At 43.0% G+C, this 23,350-nt stretch overlaps 1 protein-coding gene across 1 annotated transcript in view; it reads left to right on the top strand.

The window, feature by feature from the left end:
- Positions 1-23,350, top strand: part of TMEFF2 (transmembrane protein with EGF like and two follistatin like domains 2) — a 119,058-nt gene that overhangs the window by 84,572 nt on the left and 11,136 nt on the right. The window contains exons 6-7 of the mRNA XM_035536883.2: positions 5,874-6,022; positions 6,881-6,940. Of these exons, the coding sequence (XP_035392776.1) occupies positions 5,874-6,022; positions 6,881-6,940 (209 nt within the window). The remainder of the gene's footprint in view (positions 1-5,873; positions 6,023-6,880; positions 6,941-23,350) is intronic.

Here is a 23,350-nt window from a genome sequence, read left to right on the forward strand (position 1 = left end):
ACTGGTGGAAGTATCTCCACGTGGGATTGTGTTGAGATGTATTCAACATGCCCAAAGCTGCCCGGGTAAATGAGCACTCCTGCCTGCCTCCTGACACCCAGCTGAACCACGCTGCAATGCCTGTTGGAGTATTGAGGCATAATGTTCAGCCTGGCTTTGTTTCAACTAGCCTGCTGGTGATGTCAACAAAGGTGCCCTGTCTACCAAAAAGAAAAACCTTGCAGGAATCCAAATGATGGAGAAAGCATTTGGGAGTGATTGCGGAGCTCTCAGTGCAGGCGTACACTGCCAGGTTAGCTTTAAACGGACATTTAATGTCCAATTTGGAGGGGCGGGGGCTTGGAGAGGAAACTACTGGTATCCGACCAGAAATTTGAGTTTCTGATCACTGCTTTCAAGTCAGAACAGAGGAGGAAATCTTACTGGCAGAAATATCACAAATGTACAACAAGTGTGGTTTTATTTATACACTGTTTTATGGCAAAGGGAAGGCTTTGGGCTTTTTTATGCTGCAAAATGTTGTTTTTTTCCTTGCTTTTTTATTTTTGCCTGGAGAAAATATACGACATGTTTAAAATGACTGCAGAATGGAACATCACTTTCCCTGTAAAATAGTGTGCACTGAGACATGGCTGGATCTCACACTTGACCAAATTAGCATATGCACTCAAATATCAGAGCTCTGACTAGTAAAAATAACACTGGATTTGCATTTTCACATTTTTAGCTCCCGCTTCCCTGTCTGTTTGGTTTTATGCCTTTTTTCTTGACTGACAATTCTCTTTGTGGCAGATTTATTGCTGTTCTGCTGTTTGGACCCTGTAATCAACTAGACACTTGGCTGAAGACGTTAGTCATTTCATTAAGTACTTTTTGCAGATATCTCAGACACAATTTTCTGTTGCTCTGGTTCCAAAAAGCAAATGACCCATGGCCAGCAAAGTCTGAATATGAATCTTTAATAAACAGAGGTAGTACCAACAATGCTCTCAGGTTTCCAAACTACGGCGGGCTAATTAAAATATGTTGAATAGGGAAGAGCTGCCATTGCCATCTCACTCTGACAAAAACATTCCTGCATCTGTTCCCAGTAAAACTGCTCTTTTAGAAGCATGGTCACATTTATCCTTCTTGCATCCTGTCAAGCTACATATGAAACCTCCCTCATGCTACGTACAGAAAGAGTGTAGTAATTTTTTTTAATTATTTTTCATTAGTACATTGCTGAAAACAAAGACTGAATAGTTGTCTTAGGAGCGGAGATAAAGTGTGGAGTGGGCTTCATTTTATCATCACTGTGTCACTAATGATTATACTATATTCATGAACTAAGGAAGTATAATTATAGCATTCTCCTGCACTTCATGGGCGAGGAACTATTCTCTCTTTCTATTGAGACACCTCCTTAAAATGCTGTTCCTCATTCCAGGGACAGTCCTTCATAGCTGTGAATCCTCTCTTCAGCAGCATTCTCTGTGCAGGCAAAGCCTCTCTTTGTGCTCAGAGAACAATACTATATGCTATTTGCAGGCAAGTGGGGAGGTGGGAGACCAGGCGCTCACTGTGTACCCACCCAGGGCGGGTTCACTGACGCCATTAATTTTTACAGAGACCAGTTCAGTAGAAAGCCAAATTGGCTGTTCCAGCTGGCCAAGCAGCATTGCCATCACTTCTGGGATGCAGACCTCACTGAGGCCTGGCTAGGTTCTTTTTTATGGTCCAGATCTGGATAGGAATGGGCAGCCTCATGGGTTCCTCCATCAGGTCACCAATCCCACCCCCCTACAGAGATCTTCCAGTTGTGCCTTGACGCGATGTCCTCATTGCAGGGTCTAGCAATGCTACAAAGCTGTGCCACAAGAGGTACAAAGGCAATCAGCTCCAAATCCCCCAAGGAGGAGCCCAGGTTTGCCGGTTTTCTTAGTTTGTTTTGTTTTTATGCTTTTGTGATCAGCAAAATAATTAAGTGGATTGTGGGATGTTGAGCTCCTCCAAGATTTTAATCGTATGAAGTGGCATAGAATAGAGCATATAAAAGAAACGGAATTCATCAGAGACTATCATAATGACCCGGAAGAATAAATGTAAGAAATTGAGCCTTGTTTAATGATTGTTTACAGTGACAGCCCAAATTTTAATCAATGAACTTGTGAACCCCATTACTTGCAGGATGCACTGAGCCTGTGGGACAACATTCAGTATTTTTTCCTTTCTCAGGGGAGCTGCAGGGTATCGGCTGACATCTTAGAAGCACTCCTTCCACACAGATGCTTTTAAAGCTGCTTTTTTTCCCCTGCAGAAAGCATGGGTAAACCTTACACGTGTATTTTGTGTATGCTCTTGGGTACAGTTTCATCCTGTGACCCTTAGGAGACCTCATTAACCTTCTCGCAGCTTCTTGAGCCCAAGGAAAAAACAGCCAGCCTTTGTGCTGCCGAGCTTTCTGCAGTGCTACCCTTAGGAATACGGAAACCAAATGGATTTATTGATGTAACTATAATCGGAAGTCAAAGCCAGGATGATAAAATGGTGAGATGGCCAAATTGCTTAAAATCAGAGATGTAGTGCAGGATCTGAAGGACTGAAGGGGGTCTCACCTGGCCTGGCACCTCACGCTGGGGCCCAAGCAGGGACATCACAGCTTGGTTCTCCTCATCCAGCAGGAGATGGTCGTCATGCTTCAAGAAGTGAAGGCAGCTTTGCCTCCAGCGATAGGATTTCATTAAATAGAGTATGTGAAGTGCTACTCACTTCGTATTTGTTCCGTAAGCGATGGATCCTGCTCCAGAACGATGTGTGCTCTGTGGCGGTGCGTGCCTGGACGCACACGTTTGCAGTAAATGCTTCACCTTCTTCCCTGTAATTTGCTGTTCTTGACTTTGTGGGCATGGCTAAAATGGCAGCCTGCTTGTTCCTCTAGTCTGAAAAAAATGTGCTTTAATATACTGTCATTTTCCCTGATAAGATGAACACTATAAATTAAACAGAGTCAGCAACCCAGTACATTAATCTTACTGATGAAATCCTACCTTTAGCTCTTCCTGACATATATTTAATGTTGTCTTAATTGTGCAGCCTTTAAATAGGATTTGTGTGTGCAAGTGCAGAAGCCGTAAGAAGCCACAGCTGCAAGCCAGAAGCTCTCCTCTCAGAGCTGTGCGAGAGGTGGGTGACACACAGACCTCGCAGTCAGGAGATCCTGGTGACAAGTGTATTGCAGTGCTTTTTCATCACCTATCTAGTCAACCCCAAAACGCAGGCTTCATGCAGGGGTTCACATAAGACTTGAGCATATAGTGTCATGCAGCAGTTGTCCCTTTCTGGTGTCCCTCAAACACAAGCATCCTGCCGTCTGCACAAGTAGCACGTGCTTCATCCTGCTCGTACTGTGCTGCTGTAGGCTTCCTGCCTGGTAGGAAAGGTTGGTCTCGCAATTAAGGTTTGAGGTTTAGAAAATCTTTGTTTTCTTCTCACTTTTACTGAGAGAGGTCAGAAAAGTCGTTGGGGAACTTCTTTTTTTTTTTTTTGGAAGGTATCAAAAGATGCGAACAAATGTCTAATAAGCTCTAAAATGGTCTTTGAAGTCAGCGAGAGAGAGGTCTCTGAGATTTCAGAAATCCCACACAAAATGTTTGCATGCATCTTTAAGCATCTAAACACCTTTAAAAATACGTCTCTTAAGTGCCTTACTCTAAGATTAGCTTCATACATCCCCTGGATGTTTTTTAAATTGCATCCCAAGTTGCTTAGATTTCCCCTAAAGAGTATCCTTTTGTTTTAATTTTCTCATTGACTTAGTTTTCTCTTGACTTGAGACATAATATATATTAACCCACACTCATTTTTTGTAGCTAGGTGTTGAGTATTGAAGCTGTTTCTTAGCTGGTTTATTACCAAAAAAAAGAGCATATGGCTGATTGTGTCCCATCTGAAATGCAAATGGTAGAGCAACGTGGAAAAAAATTCTGATTACTCGAGCAGTAAACGGTTCCTAATGAAGTGAGTTTGACTAAGGTGGGAAGCTGGAAATGACTGTGGGAAGAAATGACGGCCGTTAATACTGTGGGGGAGCAGAACATCCTTATTCCGCTGATAAGGAGGTTCTTAGGAAAGGGACTGGATGCTTTCTTACATTCTGTATATTCATCAGTGTGGTGAAATTGCTACACAGGGAGACAGACTCCCATCTTCTACTAGTTATGAAATCGTTTAATTTAATTTATAGCCTTGGCTTTTCACCTTTGGCCTCTCTTTGAGCTGAAGTTTTCTGTATTTAGTGATCTACCTAATGTAAGCCCAAATGTATACGAGCCGTGGTTCCCCAGATTTTCATTTCACTGGGCACATTTGCAGAAGCCAGAGACTGAGGGGGGGTGATGGAAGAAATCTGACCCATGCCGTCTGATTCCCTGTGATTCCTCTTTCCGAGTCCTTGCCCCCAGAGTTTTTCTGTTGCTGCACCTCCCGTGGCTGAAGGTGTCCGAATGCGTGATGTGAATGGAAGGGGAACTGACTTTTAAACGCTTTCTGAAGTCAAGCAGTGAGGCTGACAGGCTGGCATTTCCATTACTTAACTCTGAAAAGGCAGAGCCGCGGAGCAGGCACTGTGAGGCTGAGTGCGACCAGCGGGCTGGAGATGGAGCGGCACTGGCTTTGCTCTACCTTAAATGTCAGAAGGAGCCAGCAAGAGTTTGGATAGCAGCGTGTGCACAATTACATGCTCAGAAGAGCCGAAGCAGCTGCCAGGTTAGACCTCTGGCTTTGTCCCCGAGCAGGATTGCCTCGGTGTTAATGTAAGCCTCACTGAGACTGAGCTGCCTGGTACAGGGGGCGGAGGATGGAAGATTAGCATGGCTTTCCTCCACCAATGCCCAAGGGTGTCTGACATCACTAATGATAATGGAACAGGAGAAACCTAAAGAAAAAAGGCTGTGTTGGAAGGTGGTGGAAGTAATTAGGCTTCTCCAACTTCTGAGCAATGGGCAAGGCTCGCTAGGGTGTGGATGTGTCCACGTTAGCATGTTACTTGAGATCCAGATCATGCTTTTGAAGCAAGACCCCCATCTGTCCTCACCATGCTTTTGGTTCATGTCCTGTAGCAGCCCAGGAGCTCACGAGCTGGGTCATGGCCCTGGAGATGCACCTGATGCCTCGCTGGTGCCACCCTCCGTTTTGGCATGGGGGGTCATCCCTGTAGGATGAGATGTGGTTTCAACATCTCTTCTTGTACTATGATCAGAATGCCTATAGCTGCCATATTACCTGATCCTAAATTGATATAATTAATGGATAACACTGATTCTGTGTTACATACCCATGCTGTGTGGGCAGCACCTCAGCAGAGGTCTCCTTAGTCTCCTTCTCTGGAGGTGTATTCAAGGCCCATCTGGATGCCTACCTGGGCAGCCTGCTCTAAGGAACCTGCTTTGGCAGGGGGGTTGGACCTGATGATCTTTCAAGGTCCCTTCCAACCCCTTCAATTCTGTGATTCTGTGATTCTGTGAGGTAAATTTTGTGGTTTCTTTAATCTAAGAGGGTACAGCAACGTAAATTACTCATATATCTGCTTGGATGTTCTTTGGTTTGCAAGAAATTGCAGTTGGTAATGCTGTCATTTAATTTTCCATCTATAACTCTCTTTTTAACGTGTCCTTTTTCTTGCTTTTGTTTTCTGTGTCTCTCCTCTTTCCCTGCATTCATTTCCATCCAGAAATACAAATGACCTTTTAAGAGAATTTTCCGCTTTCATTCTGTTGATTTGCATTGTTCAGTCAGGAAAATACAAACACTTTTCTTTCTGAGATGCATTTATGATGTCACGAAAGAACTTTCTCATATTAGCCTCTTCTTTTTTCTCTCTTCTGTGTCTTCAGGTGTGTGTGCAACATTGACTGTTCTCAAACCAACTTCAATCCTCTTTGTGCTTCCGATGGGAAATCTTATGATAATGCATGTCAAATCAAAGAGGCATCATGCCAGAAACAGGAGAAAATTGAAGTCATGTCTTTGGGTCGATGTCAAGGTAACGCTCATAACAAAACTCATTTCAAAGAATGTTTTCAATTTTCGTTCAGGGAGGAAAAAAAAAAAGAGAGAACTGGGGCTGGCTTCTTATTTGGCACTTCTCGCATTTCCATTAGACTCCTGTAATGTGTATGGTACACAGCACTGGGGCTTGTTTCTCATCTGCTGGGCTCATGGGATGCCAGCAGTACCTGGAAGGAAATTTTAATACCACATCGAGACTAGCTGTGTTTGCCACCAATACCATGCTTCTCTATGCCCAGCTCCCGGGGTGCTGTATCACTTGTGTGACCCTTGAATTGACTTTAAAAACTCTAGTCTATTCGGAAATAAAAATGAAGAAAATTTGCCTTTAAATAGCTCCTGTAAATAAAGTGTCTACTGGGGCTCGGACAGTTAATAGCTTTTTTCCCCCTTAGCTTCTGACCTATAAATCCTCAGTACATCTACTTACAAGGCCATACTATACCTGTCTATTAAACACATTCTCATTTATTCCCATTTCTTTAAAGTTAACTGCCCTACGTGACAGTTCATTTCAGGGTACATATTAAAACTCCCCAATTACTTCAAGTAGAGCAGAAATGACAAGTCCTGCTTTACACTGATAGATTTATCCCAGCTGCAATCTGTTGTCACATATTGTTAGAAAAAATGTGTTTTCTTAATGGAAGATATTTCGTGTTTCATTCCAAAAAGCCCGCTCCTGCTGTTTTCACCTGGCAAGCCCAGGGGAGCCCTGCAGCCAGCAGTGGTGCTGTGCGTGGAAGGGATGCTATGTTTGTGTGGGCACTGGGGCGTACTCAATAGGAAGTGGAGGCTCCCCAAGCAATACAACGTATTTCTTTTAACACAGATAATACCACAGCAACTACAAAATCTGAAGATGGGCATTACGCACGGACAGATTATGCAGGTATGGTTCCTATTCCGTGAGAATCACATTTGGCAAGAACGTGTAAGTCGCTTTTTTCCTCTGTTTACGGAGGTGATGTGTCCTCATCTTCTGCTATGGTTTTGTTTGTTTGCTTTAAAAAACACTGTGTTCTTATTACTTTGTTTTGCTAGGAGCTATCTCCTTAACAAATGGGCTTCTTCCATTTTTATCAATGTACAGATACTCTGAACATAAAGCACCTGTTCCAGCAGTGGAAATAATAAATGTGGTAAAACTGTTTGCCAGAATTAGCAGACATTGATGAAAATTATTGAATTACTATGCATATAGTATGCATATTCTTTTCATGATATATACAGGCTTAAGAAAGTGAAAATCCAGAGCCTAGCACAGCTGTGATATGATGAAACATTTCCATAATAGATAAGATTATCTGTCTGTGTTTTACTGTTAAGTTAACAAGGTTCTTGAAATGTTTTTTACAGTGATAAACAGTTTTAATATATTTAGAAGCTACAGTAAAACATAATGGCCAAATAGCCTTATATGGTATTTGAAATTAAAAGCATGTAAATACTAGTGAGGTTTGGGAGGTATTTGCTTTACACCCTTTGCCTCGGAGGATTGATTTAGAAACTGAGTGTGTGCGGGGGTGCGGGTGCGCATGCACTCACACAAATGTTCACAGCTCATGCTGAGAATTCAAGCATTTAGGAAGGTATGGTGAAAATGTGTCAGGTGTTGTATTCACAGCTTAGGTTTGTGAGATTTTTGTATTTCAAAAGGAGATCTTTCAAGAGAATAGATGCCAGTTGCTGGGTTTACCTGAGCAGCTCGCTCATGGCTTAGGTGAAATCCAGCTGATGTTTCACGGGTCTTAATATCTCTTACCATGAGATTGCTTCAGTGTTACTGAATTTGTCTGGTCACCCCTTGTGAGGGCTCTGTGTGCACTATGGCCCTGTGTTGATATGACACCCAACCGTTAGAAACTGATTGTTCTGATCCTACTTTAAAAATGGTGCGTGATGATTAAAACATAGAGCTATGAATAAATGATGAGCCAGAGGAGCTAGAGGTGTCAGGGTGGCTGCAGGACAAAGCAGCGAACGAAGAAATTTCTACAGAAAGTGAATGCTGGGATTACTTTCCAAAAGATCAAAGACGTGCCATGGTCCACATATTTCCTGCTGCCAAGGAGCCCTTCCACAGGTGAATAGAGTCATGCACAGAAAGAAAAATCTGCAGTCAGTTTTCTTAAAAGGCTGGAAGAGCTGAGGTTGTATCCCGGGGTGGGCAGAAGTTATGGCAAACTAGGCCAAAATGATTTATTTTGAGTCAGAAATAAGGACAAGAAATAGAGCTGTGTTAGATCCTTTCTCTTCCTTGCTGGAGAGCTGGGGAGATTACTAGAGTCCCCGAATCAGACTGAAGGCCTGCAGCCCCTTGTTGAATCTTGTGCAACCTGTCGTACTCCGCTCCTGCCCGTTAACCGAGCTCCCAGCTGGCAGTGACCCACATCACCCAGAGAGAGGAGACAGCATGTTCAAGCATGAAGCAACCGAGTTGTAACAAAATGGGAGGAAAGGCAGCTTGAAGACGAGGGAGGAGGAGGAAATAATAGCAATGAGATGAGAAAGCAAAGTCATGGGTCACGGAGGAAGAGGAGCACAGAAGGCACCTTCAGCTCAGAAGTGGGCAGGAGGAGAACAGCTCCAGTTTAGCAGACAGATGATATTTCAGCCCACACTCGAAAGGAGAGATGGTGGGTAGCAGTCCTGAGGAGAAATTTGGTTGCAGCAAAGCTTCATGGAAGTTGGAAGTCAAGCAGGGAACACAAGAGGAAATGGAGTTATTGAGCAGGGAAGGCAGAGCTATGGCTACTCGTGTTCCTTAAGTGCAGAAAAGTTTGATTATGGTTAGTATAAGAATAATAAGTGGGAATAATTGATGTAGAAGTGGTTTAGTAAGTCAAGTTGACAGTTGGACCTGATGATCTTGAAGGTCTTTTCCGACCTAAATGAGTCTATGAGTCCATGTTGTCTGTTACACTAATGCAGTGGTGCCAAATGCTCGTCGTAAAAATGACAGTAACCAAACGGGACAGGTAGTAACCAAACAGCACATCAAAACCCACGCACCCTAATCTTGGGGTCGCAGGGAGGCAGTTCCTTTGCAGACAATCCAACAGCCAGTGGACTTTTTTCATTATGAACCATTCACACTGTCTGTTGAATCAATGTCTTTGCTCCCTCCTGTTCTTCTTTGAAGCCCATTGATCCCGGTTAATGAACGCGTAAATCTTTCAGTCTGCAAAGCTGAGAGCACTCATTCCTTTGGAACATAAATCTTTACATTAAGTTGGCATAGCCTTGTGTTTTTTAAGTGCTCTTTCTTCATGCAGGCAAGATTTGTTTTTGAGTTGGAAATGCCTGAGACACACAGAAGGCAGCGTGCCTCGTGCCTGTGTGTGTAACACGTGTCAGCACAGTGTCTGTACATCCTTGTCCGTGCCTTTACTTGGACAATTCTGGCCCCTCTCATTTTTCTGACACCCCGAAGAATTTATCAGACTTTGGGGGATTTTCACTCTTTTCAGCAAATACCAGCTTGTTGATGTTGATTGAGTTTGTGAGATGGCATTCAGTTTTAGCCAATATATGAATGGGCAGGGTTTTTCTTCAAATCCAGTAGAAAAGTACTTGATCTCACAACTTCTATGGAAAAATATTTGTAAGCATTGTAAGTGTAATGTATATTTTAGAAAGTAGTGTCTGAAAGTCCTGTGAAGGATGTTTTCTTGGATAAGTTTGTTTTTCTTTCTCTGCATAAAGAAGTTGGCTGTTTCAGTGGCGTTTTTGCATTAAATAGTCTGAGCAGTCAAGGAGTTTTCATCTTGTTTATTCATTTGTCTTTTTATTATTATTATTATTATTTAATGCTTGTATTCCCTTCTTAAGATCTGGATATTAGCTATTATACCCCTTACTGATTTTATCCTTTTTCATTATCAAATTAAAAAGATTTTTTTCCAAGCCATTTTAAGGACTAAAAAGAATAAGTGGGCATGGATGAGCCATATTTCCATGTTATATATTCATGAAAATTGTCAGTGAAGACACTGACAAATTTGATCAACCTACTCAATAATACAATCTTGCAGGCTAGACAAAACTCTCTCTATGAACATTGATTAGATCAAGTCTTAGCAGCCAAACTCCAGCCACACAGCAAAGATGATGAAAACAGGGAAAAAAAGGGCATTTTTAGTCATGATAGTCTCTTTTGGTGGAAAATTCAGATCCACAAATGGTTGTTTTGAGCTGTATTTTGGGGTTGCTCACTAGCAGATGGCTGTGTTGTCGAAGCAAACTGAATGCTCCACCAAAAAGGGCAAAACCCATCTGTGTCAACACACTGTCTGCCCTTGGCTGGGCCAAGTCTGTGGCACAGAGGCCACAGGAACTACCACAGATTATTCACTCCAGGGATAAAGAAGAGTCTTGGACCGTGCCTTTTCCAAAATAAATACAGCATAACATTTATGTTTGAAAAAAGAAAACTATCCTCAAACTTGGCGAAACCTCATCGTTCTGCATCATTAACTTCTAATCTCTTTGACTGGGGGAAGAAGCCACGCTTCTCTAAGAAACTTGAGAGTGATCTGCTGATCTTGAATGTGTAGGAAGCACCAGTGGGTGATGCATGCCTTTCTTCACAGCCTTGATGCCGACCCACCTGACTTCAGCCACAGTCTTCATCATCCATACTAGTCCCTGGGTGGGGCCCAAGAATCAGAGCAGCAGCACCGAATTTCTCTACAAAGTGTGAGGTTTTTTCTTCCAATTCCAGGAATAAAATAAGAAATTCAGCGTGGATTCCTTCTCCAGGTTATAAAACTTTCCAAGTAGGTTGTTTTGAGTGTAAACCACTAGACATTGCCCCTTTAAATTAATTTTTGTCAGACATATATTAAACTGGTGAAGGATAATAAAGCCCCAGAGCTTAGCTATGGCATATAAACTATCATGCAATTCTGCTCTGCCTTTGTGAGCCAGACTTTCCTTTCTTCTTAATGGAATTAGCAAGTGAGACATAGAGCTGAACACCGTGCATCCATCACACAGAGAGAGAAACCATTTCTCATCTTCAGCTTTGTAAAAGCACTAGGAAAATTGTATCCTTGCATATGCAGATTTGCTTGGCTTTCAATTTAGTCAGGCTCTAAGTCAGAGGTTGTCACACTAAACAAATAGATTAGTTAGGAAATGTTGCTGCTTTTCCATCGAATTGCTTAAAAATTGAAAAAAAAATATTTTACTATTTTGACAGCTGTGTGGCAGCAGGAATGCTGTCTCGGTGTGGCTGCCACCCGCATTCACTCACATTCCTGACATTTGTGAATACAAGAATAATACAATTTATACATTTCTTAAAAACATAAAGCTGGGATTGTTAGCTGCATTTACAAGTGCAAGATTTTATTAAAACACACATAAGGTTTATTCGCAGTGAAAATCCACAAAAGGCAACAGATGAGCTCTTCAAAACAGTGAAAGAGCTCCATATAGACTGAATTTCAGGCCATACATTTCAGATATTTTTGGCCTGTGACTTGGGGAAAGCAATGAGGGCATTTCCCTCCAGGAGATACAACTGTATCATGCCCCATGTGCCTGGATAGCCTTCAAGATGTCCGATTGTTCAGAAATGTAAATGTCTACAAACAACTGAAGCCTGGGGCTTATAAATTCAATATGATCTAAGAACAGAGCTGGTCTTAACTTAAAAAAATACTTTCTTAATAGAGTCAGCTGGAGAAGGAATCTTTGTCTATTCAATCCAGACAATCCTGACAGAGAAGTTTTCCAAGAAGTAAAGCAGAGGAAATGTCTCAGTTCTCTGGCTGGGATCTGGAGGCTTCCAAAATCAAGCTCACAGAAAGCAATATAGCATTGACTCAGAAATAATGACTGTGTGTAGCTTAGTTTAATTTATGTAGCACTATAAAACACATAAGAAAATTATTCCTATTCAGGAGCTCTTTGAATGATTTTCAAAGGCAAAAGAGATTATCATGTTCTGATAGCACCATGGTCTCTAGCCCCTCTGCTGCCTTTCAGCTCCTCCACTGTTGGTGATATCCAGAAGAAAATAAAAAATTTAAAGATAGAGTCTGCCTGGTAGGTTAATAAATCTCAGTCAGCTACTTCTGAACTAAAGTCTGAGTAGCCAGCAATGTCAGCTTGGTCCCCGAACCTTCACTTGTCCTGCAAGCTTTTTTTAAATGAAAAATTGCAGCTGCTTCTTTTTGTCATTTAACTCCTCGTTTTCAAAAGGTGCAGTGCAGAAAGTCCCACTCTGGCATTTTTCTGTGTCATCAGGTGGACCAGATGTTTTCCTTCTGAAATAGGAAAAACTGGGGTATTAATGTAATTGTGCAGGTGTGGGAATTGCCGCCTAGGCTATCCCAAGACTAGCAGTAGTTCTATGGAGTGCTTTTCTGACACAGAACAGCCTTAAATTTATCTTTAGATCCTGAGAGGTCTCCTTTAACTTTGAATTGCGTATGGTAAGCTTGGTAAAATGTGCCTCATTATTTTGGATTTTTGTTTTTGTGTGTGCGTGTGGTTTTATAATGAGAGAAATTGTGCCTTTTCATTACTTATGATTTCCCGGTGTCATGCTCATGGAACCTGTAATTGTTAGCATTAAAACTTAAATTGGGTCTCAGGTGAACTGTTAGACATCTCTTTATGGAGACTTACGTAGCTTGGGAAAAAAAGAACATTTCCATTTGTGCCTTTAAAGCTTAGCCCTTAATTTAGTCACTAATGAATGTGAATCAGAAGTTGCGAATCAGTTTATGCTTTTACCCCTAATAAACAAATTCAGTAATGTGAATGAACTTTATAATAAAAGCTATTTCATTTGGGCACAAGCACGGTAACTTGAAAATACATTATGTCCAGGCTAAGAATTTGATCTGCAGGGAATGAACAGGAAAAGCAAACACCACCTTGCAGCACCAAGACTAGAATGGGCAGCCTGAAACCATAAAGTTGGACTAGGCTATTCTGCTGTTACCAGCTTCCCTGAAATATTTAAGTCCTGAAAATGAATTCAGTTGTCAAACTTCATCAAGGTTTGGGGGCAGGGGTGGAGTTCATAATACAAGTATATTCTTCTACTAGTTTTCTTCCAAACTGTTCAAGATTCGTGAATTTTGCTCACGCACTGTCTCCCACTTCTTGCTTCCCCAGGACTGTGTACCTTACGTGTTGTTATTTTCTTATACCATTTTGTAACCAGTCCTCTGTAACATTTTGCTTTGTTAAAGGTTATGGATAAAAACAGAATGGTATGTGATATAGGGATGAGCAGACCAGGGCTCACGTAGGCATTCCTACAGGTTCTTCCATTTGTGTCGCAGTCCATAAACATGTATCATTTCTCAGTATTTTGTTGTATTTGGAATATAGAAATCCACCTTCCTGGGCAAATATAAACCTGCTTATCTTTTGTCCTCTGTTCCGTATTTTGGTCAGAGGCGTGAATAAACTCTCAGGGAGGTAGAGCCTGCAGGAAAAAGAAAAGAGGCCTTGCTGCTTCCACATGAAAATGTGATCCCTAAAACTCAACACAGCTTGAAGCAGGCCTGATTCCTTGAGTTGTCCTTAACCAGACACCTTCCTTCTAAATAGGATCACTTCAGGCAAGGGATACCCAGAAAAAACAAATGCAGGAGGGGACCCTCAGAAAAACAGCATCATGGTTGCCAGTCATGCAGTTATGCTCTACTTAAAACCAGTCACAGGATCTGTTTCTTCCCAGCCTTTGTTTTCAGAGGGTTTTGGAAATGAAGAACCAGCAACACGATCTACTACCCCCCTAGAAAGCTGCCTTGAACATCTGGAATACCTGCTGTAATGCATGGCCCCTCAGAGCACGTGGGTGCTGTCATTGCGGCAGGACTTAGGGTTATCAAGGAAAAAGTTATTTTATATCTGACTAAATCACATTGTGCCACCAAGTCAATACTGTGTCTTTGCCAGTTCTGAGCTAAGATAGCCCCAGGTGCAGCCCCTAATGGGAAGAGTACCAGCGTTAACACCATCCAACAATGCAGGAAGGGTCCAGCCACAAAATGGCTTCCACAGACCCATATTTAAATTTACTGCAAGTGGGCCCAGACCCAGTTGGTGTCAGGTTTATCAGCGTTTGGGGAGGAATTTCTCTCACCCTCAGTTTCAGCCTTCCTCTGGGCTCCATGTGCTCTGATTAGCTCAAGAGCTGTCCTTGAAGGATGCTGCTCAAGATGGTGCACAGCAGCTGTTTGCCATCCACAACACTAATTTGAATTAGTTAATGAGAATTGAGGAGTATCATGGTATATTTTTATGCCTAGCAGCTCTATTTTGGGCCTTGTCTCTGAAAATCTGTTGTTAGGAATTCTTCCCAAGGATTTGAGAGTTAAAGTTGTAATGAGCTGCTGGAATATCCATTTTCAGGAAACATCAACATTTAAATATTCGTGTTTGATCTAGTCTGAAATGTAAAAAAATATTTTGAAATATTCATGGAACTGAATTTCTTCCGAATTTTGTTTCATGGGTATTTTGGCATTCTTTATGAAATGTTAGATGTCAAAATATCACGAGATGAAAGTATATGACAGTTGTAATAAATAAGTTGTATATTAAGGAAAGTTGCTACTCAGAACTGACTAAAACATCTTTTATAGAATGAGTATCATCATGTCAAATTACAATACAAACATGAGATTATTTGCTCATTTCGACACCTGAAATGGTAACCTAAGCCTAAAGATAAGTAAGGAGTTAGCCTAGACACAGGAATTACAAATGCATCTGGTAGAATGAAAAGAAATTTGGTTAGGGAAGAGAAGAGGGAACTGGGAGACCTTCAGAAATAGGCTATATGGAGAAAAGTAGCAGTTTTTGCCTAGCTTAGTACATTTTGGTAAAGAAAGTAAAGACAGACAAATATTATTTTCACTTTGCTTATTTCACTTTTGAAGGGTTCCACTTCTTTTCATCGAACATATCTGCTAAAACACGCATCTTGCACTGCTTGGCCAAGCAATGCAATGTATCTGTTCTTTTCACGTTTCCTAACATTTTGTGTATTAGACACTGAAACCGCTAGTGACAAAAATTTGTGACGTAAGAAAAAAGGATTGTGCTTATAGGAAGTAGGCAACGCTGTGGGAGATGCAGCATTTGAATGCCAGCTCTCCTTTCTCCATTCCTTCTTGCCAAAGGAGCATTCCTCTGGACTCAGGAGAAGCCCAGCTGTGGAGTTTCCAGACACACATCTGTACCACCGAGCAGGAGGAAGCACTGTTATAAACCGAGGTTCAAAAGCAGCATCTACCTGCTTAGCAAGGTGACTTCTCCCCCCCTCGGGCTGTCATTTTAGCATGTACCCATCAGTGATAGGGTAGCGTGAAACTCCCCTCCTGTAAATGCAGCAGCTGCAACCGAAATGTGCTGTTATGTAATCAGTGGCGGCGCATTTCATAATTTTACCAACGCTGAATTGAAATGCATTTCTTTGCCCACTGCTGCTCTGACCAGCCTTATCCATTTTAGACAGCATTACATAACGGCAAAATATTTTTTAGATGGGAAAAAAAATTAAAAAAATTAAAACCCTCCCTATGGTTTTAATCTCCCTCTTTCATCTGTAGTTTAAAGCTGTGTCAGGTGTACACCAAAAACACCCCCTCCCCAGGGTATTTCGTTTACGATTTTATTTAATAATGGAAGCATGCTTCCATCAAGCTGGGATGGGAAAGGATTAGGTAAAAAATATCGTTCTGAAATCAAGTGGCATAAGTCTAGCCTGTCTGTGTGCTCTGCAAATGAAGGAGCCGTGGAAGGGCTTGCTGTTGGTTGATAATACCAAAACTGATAAACTATCAGTGTTTTGTCAGGCATAATGTATGCTAAACATCTTCCTCTGCAGCTTGCCTCTATGAGAACTCTGACTGTTTTTAGACACATCTGGCACTGCAGATTTCTTTTTCTACCCTGTATTTCAGTGATTTACAGGGCCTTGGCTGGGCAGAAGGATGTCAGCTGTTTGGTTTAAAATACGATTAGAAGAGGGGATAAGATTTAAAGAGGCAGTAGGTAAAATCCGGGCCTCATTGAGGCTAGTGGGAGAATGGCCACTGAATTTAAATGGCTTCCTGATTTCTCTGGACATTTTTTCATCCATCTTCATTCTTATTAAATTTTCCATTTCGAGAAATTGCCCTTTTTTTCCCATTTGGCTTCTTTCCAGCTTGAGGCATGTGAAAGGAAACATATTGAACTCCTCACTACTGAGTGGGAATTTCTAACACACAGTCTGCTAAAAAACAATCCTCTCAGGTGTTGCAAAAGATTTTAACAACAACTGGGCAGATACAGAAAGCAAAGTTGTAGGCCACTGCCATCAGTTTTATGATTCATTCCTCAGGGGAGACAGGTGAATAAAATCGAGGCCAGCAAACTGAGCAGGATTCATCCCTTCAAAAGTGCAGTGCTTTGCTCAGTGCAGAGGAATGATCACAGTTGAGCAACATGCCAATAAAATGTATTTACTTTTCTGTATAATCTGAACAAAAGCAGTGACAAGCTAGGTTGAAACCATGCTTGTTAGTCAACATCAGTCAACATCATCTCTCTTACGTGGTTCAAGATGCCTTCAAAATACCATGAATAGGAGCTGGGCATTTTTACTTCAGTCTCCTATTTTCTTACAAATTTACAGCTCTTTCTTCAGTTTCCTGGGTTAATTCTCTCGGGAACCATGTTCTTACAAGCACAGATGCTACCTTGGAAAAGAAGAAAAAGGAGGGCAGGGAGCTTTTGGGTATCACTCTGAAGCCTGGAAGCACCTTACAGACATAAGACCCCCCTGAAAAAAAAAATAAAATGGAAAAAAAAAAGAAGAAAAAATTGCCTTCAGTAGTCAAAATGGAATATAACATTAGTGCAAAAATAGGGCTGTGAAACTTTCAGGTTGTCAAAAGGGTTGAAGGAGACGCCCTGCAGCTAAAATAACGTTGCTTGTCCGGTCTGTCACGTACCTGGGCTAACCTTTCCGTCTCCGTGCCTGCGATCGGACCTCTTTGGCAGGTTTGCCATTCATACTAGCTCTCAGTTGTAATTTTTTGAGTTTGCTTGAAGTGTGCAACCAAACACTAACCTCTGATAACATCATGCTGGCAGGCCTAAAAATAAGTCAGAGACCTTTTCAAATACTGCCTCATGCCATCCATTGATCTCAGCAGAAAACAATCCATTCAGACCTGGAGTTCCTATTGGAAATTAGGGGACAGCCTGGTAATTGGATTAGGGTGTGCTTTTATTTGCAGCAGTGTCTCAAAATGAAGTTCCTGCTTTGTTTCATTGATTGTCTGCCCGATTATTCTGCCAGTAAAAGCCACTCACATCACTGAAGAGACGGGGTGAGGATTGATGGAAATGCAGAATCTTGTTATATAATGTGTGTGTTCCTATGAATATAATCAGGTAAATATAGATGATAAGTACATCTTCATGCAAACATGGAAATGTGCTTTGTTAATCCACAGTTAAATTGCTTAAGAGCAATTTTCATCAACATGGTACTTAAATATTGGAAGAGTCACCACTTGTATCAATGTGAAAATTCCTGCCAGCCACCTTCATGGGTGCCAAAGAGGGAATAGCTTGAGGACATTGGGATGGTATGTGTGAATCTGTGGCCCTTGGAGTAAACATTATTGAAGGGCCTGGAAGGGAGAGAAGAAAGCAGGTTTGACTTATGTATTTCCAGAGGTGGGTCAGAAATCCTAAAGTGAATTTAGGATTGTAGTTGCAAGGCACGTAGGGCACTACAGTGCTCCTTTTCATTAATCCCCCACAACAAATCTGCACCAAATTGGTGTTTATAGCTCTTACCCAACGTATCGTTTTCTTCCATCCAAACCAGGCTGCATATTTGACCCCGTTACATTTATGAAATACATCTGTAGGCAGCTTAATTCCTATGTAGTCCTTCAGACCGTGCAGAAGTCACAGCTGGTAAGAGCCCCATGCCAGCCCACCAAGCCAAGTCCCACCAGGCACTGAGAGCGCTAGCACCGTGCCTCTCCCCTTCCATCATCCCCATGGAGGAAAACGTACATCCTCGGTGGGCAAAGCTGCCAGTGCAACCAGAATCCTTTATTTCTGCATGGGCACCAATGGCACAGCCCCCTGGGCCCCTCCCCACACACGTTCCTGGGCAAGGGAAGCATCATTCGTCACACAGCCATACCCTGTGGCGGAGCCGGCCAAACGATCCAGCTCCCTCCATACATCAATATTCTTGACACCTGTCTTAAAACTTAGCTCGTGCATATCCATCTACTGCTGGAAAAGTGTCAGAAGGGTACAAATATCCCATCACTATTTTTAGAGTTGTATCAAAAGTATTTATCAGCTTTCTGGCCCCTCATCCCATTTGTCACGTCGATGCTATCTGCCAGTCAGGGAGGTGAAGTCCTTTAGAAACACAGTGGCAGATGGGTGAAACTCTATAAGCCATGATGAACAGGACTGCAGCCATGGTTAAAGGTGACTCCTGGGGGTTGCTGTGCCTGCTGTTAAAATCAGAAAGCTCCTGTTGTTGTCACCCGGCAGCAGGTTGAGTTCAGGAGGTGGTTCCTCCTCACCTCGGCAGGGTGGGAGGACTTGGGGGCTGTCTTCTTGACACCGTGGAGCTGAGTTGACTCACAAGTGAGAATCCCAGCTGATTCCTGGTTACTTCACGATCTGCTGCAAGAGCCACCAGCACTCCCACACTTTCTGGTGACTCCCAGGTGCCACATCCTGCTACTTATCCCAGTGTCAGTGTTCACAAAGTGGAGGTGTTGAGAGTCTGGTTTCTCCACGCACACGTTACTGGTGGGAAGCTCTTCCAGCTCCGTGATCCCACATAGGGCAGCAGAGGAGCAGCTCTTTAATGTGCAGGTAACATACAGCTGCCTCATGCTCCAAAACTGGGATGCCTCCCTAGCACTGCTGTTTTTCAGAAGGCAATGTATTCAGGTTGAAACTTTGCCCACGTACCATCTGCTCAGCCTTATCTTTCTGTGACGAGAAAGCTGAATATGTAATGTCCAGTTGGCTCTCGTGGCGTTACGTAAGGTTGTGGTTTCTGTTGATATTTGCAGTTTTGGAGGTCCCAAGCAGCTCTTGCAACAATCTCCTGCTCTTGTTCAGAAGTGGAAGATCAGCAACAAAAATCAATGCTGTCTTCATAGCTGTAATGAGCATGTCCCACCGCCTTTTTTAGGATGGCCACAAGTTCCATCAGATGTCTGAGGCCTATTTGCAAATACTGATTTATATTGCAGATCTTCTTCAGCCATTTCATAGGAAATCTTAAGGTCTCGCAGTTTTGCTCTCCATGCACTCTGTTCGGTATCAAAGTTAGAGCTGTAAAGCAGAAGACCTGCCCATAGACTGTATTGATAGCTAAGGCTGCCAGGTTATGAAAATGAGTTGTTTCAGGGCTTTTTAGCTTCTTAAGGAGGATTGTTCTGAGAAAGCTCTACTTTATTGAAGGCATTGCTTTGGAGTCGCAGCAGACTCTGTTTACTCAAAGGGGAAAAAAACGTGGAACCTTCATATGCAAATGTATGGCATTTGGAAATGTCATATAGCTGCATCTACATATAAATAAGCTGCTCTCCAGTGCTGCACTAGCAAGGCAGCTTTGATATAGAAATTGCATGGTAGCACACAAAGCAGAAACAGCGGGACACCACTCGGTCAAGTTCGAAGAGTTTTGTTCCTTAATCACCACTTAACTAAGTTAACTAATGTTGCTCTGTCGCTGCATGTTGGGAATAGCTGCTGAGTTTGCTCTAGAGGAGACGTGGGTGTGGATAAGTGCTGCACGGGGCTGCACAACAGGGACAAAGGGCTGGGTTCTGAACCTGGGTGCTTCCCCTGTTGCATGCACAGTGCAAAGAACCCTTTTTCTGGAGGTGCACTAAAATTTGGGCCCTGAAAGACAGTGCTGAACGTAGAGGGTGGTATGGTATTTGGTTTCTAGGTCGTCATCTCTCCTAGCCACCTTTTGCCTCGCTTTGCAGATCCATGCCTGTTTGCTGTGGAGGACACACGATTTGGTCATGTAAAGAAGCATCTTCTGCCAGTAACAACCACAAACTGGGATGGTGTTTCTATCTCTGTTTAATCTGGTGTTAAAGAGTAAATTGCAACTCCCAGACATAGTTCTTCAGAGGGGAGGATGCATAGAGAGAAGCCGTGGTCCCCTTATGACCATGTTCAGCACTGGCATTAATGAGAAACTTGAGGAGAGGTGGAGGGGCAGGAAGGCGAGCCATCCTCTCAGCCATCGAGAGGGCTGTCTCGCTGAAGCGGTGCGACCCGCGCTCTGCCCGTGCCGCGCCACGTGTGATGGATGCAGCCTTCGCCGCTGCCTTCGGGCACACAGCCTAATTGGAGGGAACCTTACAAATCTCTACACTGACAACAACTTTCTTTCCACACAGCATTACAATAATAATAAGGTTAACTCATTCTCTAAGGGCTCTGTCATGAGCTGCCTAAGGAGATCATACAGGAGAAGAAAAAGTGCTGCTTTATTCCTTTACAAGATCTGGCCGCTCGTCTGGTTCCTGAACGGGGAGGAAGCAGCTCCTGTGGGGCCTGCCTCGCCTCTCTTGCATGGGGGGACCTGAGTGACGGGGATATCAGTGGCGTGCCAAAACCAAAGATTAGCTGAGTTAGCACAAAGGAGGATTTAATCTATTCTAGGAATGGTGTTAACGCAGATTTATTCAATCCTGGAACAAAAGAAGAAAGCGCAGACTGTCAGGTCCCCTCTACCCAGGGCTTTGACACATCCACAATAAGGCCTCGCGTCATTGAATTACATCCACAGAAACGATTGAAGGCCCTGAGATGTGCCCTTACAGTGGTGATCTTAAAAAGTCTAGTTTGTCCCCAAAAGCATGGGAACAGCTAACACAGAGACATTATGGGGCACTGAAGACCTTCTCAGTTTAGTGGTGAAAAGCCGGCCCCAGAAGCTAGGCTGACCCTGGCCCAAAACACACAGTGATTCACCGCTCTGTGGAGCTGCTGGAGGAGGCAGTCAGGTTGTCGTCTCTTGATGGCCTCAAACCAAGCCTGGATATATTTTTGCAAGTCTGCTTCTACCAAGGGCCGCTATAGGGGTAAGTGGATGAAACGTGGTGGTGGGGAGGTAGAGGACAAAGCGAGATGGCAGCCCACCCTGCTCATTGCATCCCTGAATGAAACAGTAGCTCCAGAGAGGACGTGTGTCTGATGTGAGCACCTGACTGCTGAGGACTTGAGGTTTAAAGAAGCGCCTTAGCCCACAGGGCATTTTTTCTTTTCCCCTTCAGCCTGGTTGATGCTGCAGAGTGTTCTTGTCCAGAGGGGTGAGCAGTGGTTGTTGGCGTGGACTTGTGCGGCTGTGCTGGTGTGGGGTTGCACTGCACCTTGTACCACAGTAGCTGCTCATGTGGGTAGAGCCTCAAGTGCTGGGGGTCTCTACAGTCTCTAGGATGAGGCATCTGTGCCTAGCCAGTGAATATGGATGGGCTATGGCCAGTGAAAAACACAAAAGAAGGTTAAAAAAAAAAAAAAAAGGTTGCATTTACTTTTGAATTGACAAATAGACTTGTTGTGTACTGGAAAAAGATTAACAGGTTGCCCAATGTCAAGCAGTCATCTCAAATAGGGAGGAAACATTCACGGGCGTCAGTGAAAGTACTCTTGAATTTCTAAAGTTCCGAGATAGCTTTAACATATACGCCATAGCCCATAGATATCTACCTACAGGCTTCAAGTATTTTGTTGTCCATTTGAACGTCTGTGATTATTAGTGTCTTAATTCATTAGTTTCTATTACTAATTGGCAGCAGGTCGAATAATTGTGATACACTGCTGCAAAAGATGGAGCACAATATTTTTTTCCAAGTGTATCAGGACATCTTACCATCATCTCAAATGTAAAAAGCACTAGATTATTTTTAAAAAGGAAAGTGGATGTTAGCTTATTCCAGGAAACTCATTTGCATGGGGACATTTAAAATTAATAAATTACTGTGTTGAGCAAGCCTATTTTCTGCCTGAGAAAAGGAGTGAATGTAATTTAATTCATAAGGTTACATTTCTTTTTTTTCCTCCTGGTGAAGTAGCTAATACGGGGATGGTATTTTTTTGTGTGCTTTATGCAAGAAGATTAGCTTGAAATGTGTACTTGGGTGGCTGCAGGATGCATTTAGCCTAGGGCTACAGCATACTGGTGCCAGACATTTTCAGCTGCCATTTGGTGTCTCACCTCCACCAGCTTGCAGGGAGAGTGGGCTGGTGAATCCCCTCTCGAGTGGCAGCGAGCACTTCCTCCTAAATTTCCAGTCCAACGCCTACCTAAGCTGTAATTTTCAGGCAGGTTGCTTGCACATCTTTTCTTCCATGTAAGGAGCCGCTCTGTTCGCAAGATCGTGAGCAACAAGGTGCTCACAAGGTTTTCAACGAAAGGAACATACTGGATCAGGATAATTAATAGGTCAGGTCGGAGCAGCTGCTAATGGCAAGGCAGGGCTGTGCTGGTGGACAGCAGAGCCAGGATTTCTCAGTACACTTCTTCATTGCAGGTACGGAGGAAGCCTCCTGAAGGGCTTCACCCTCGTAAGTTGCTGTGGGGCCTCAGTTCCTGGTGGATGATACCAGAGAGGGGAAGGTACCAGAAAGCCTGCTAAAGCTGTTCTGCACTTTCAGACATGACACCATTTTCACTTCATTCCTCCTGATCTCACAGCGGCACCTTTGAATTCCAGCAGATACTGCAAATGTTGCCGAGTCCCTTTTCCCCAAAAAGAGCAGCAGATGCTTACTCTGCGAGGACTGCAGATGAGCAGCATGACCTGTCCCTTGGCTCAGCCACGGGATACGGGCTCCGACCTGCAGCCAGTCACTCCGACAAACCTCAGGGCATCCTCTGCTTTTGTGCCACAGGGCAGCACTCTCTGGACCTTTATTTTGATTTCAGATAAGAATTGTCTCACCGAGTCTCTCATACAAATCAGAAGAGCTTTGTTAAATAAGTTTCCAGTGCTATGCTCTAGGCAGTGTCCTTTTGGGAGAGCTGCCAAGGATATAGAAGGGGGGAACAGACTTCCAAAAGGGGTTGAGAAGGTTAAGGATGTATATTTAACCCAAGAATCCCTTCCCCTTTTATAAATCCTCTGAAAATGTGATGTATAAGGAGTCAGTACCTCAATATCAGTGAGAGCTTTTGGCTGCCAATGTGACTGACCTCAGCAGTATTAAAAGATTTAAATTATTAAGTCTATTCTCCTTAACCACTGTCTCCAATGAGATA

Source organism: Cygnus atratus, chromosome 6 (assembly GCF_013377495.2).
Source record: "Cygnus atratus isolate AKBS03 ecotype Queensland, Australia chromosome 6, CAtr_DNAZoo_HiC_assembly, whole genome shotgun sequence".
NCBI lineage: Eukaryota > Metazoa > Chordata > Aves > Anseriformes > Anatidae > Cygnus > Cygnus atratus.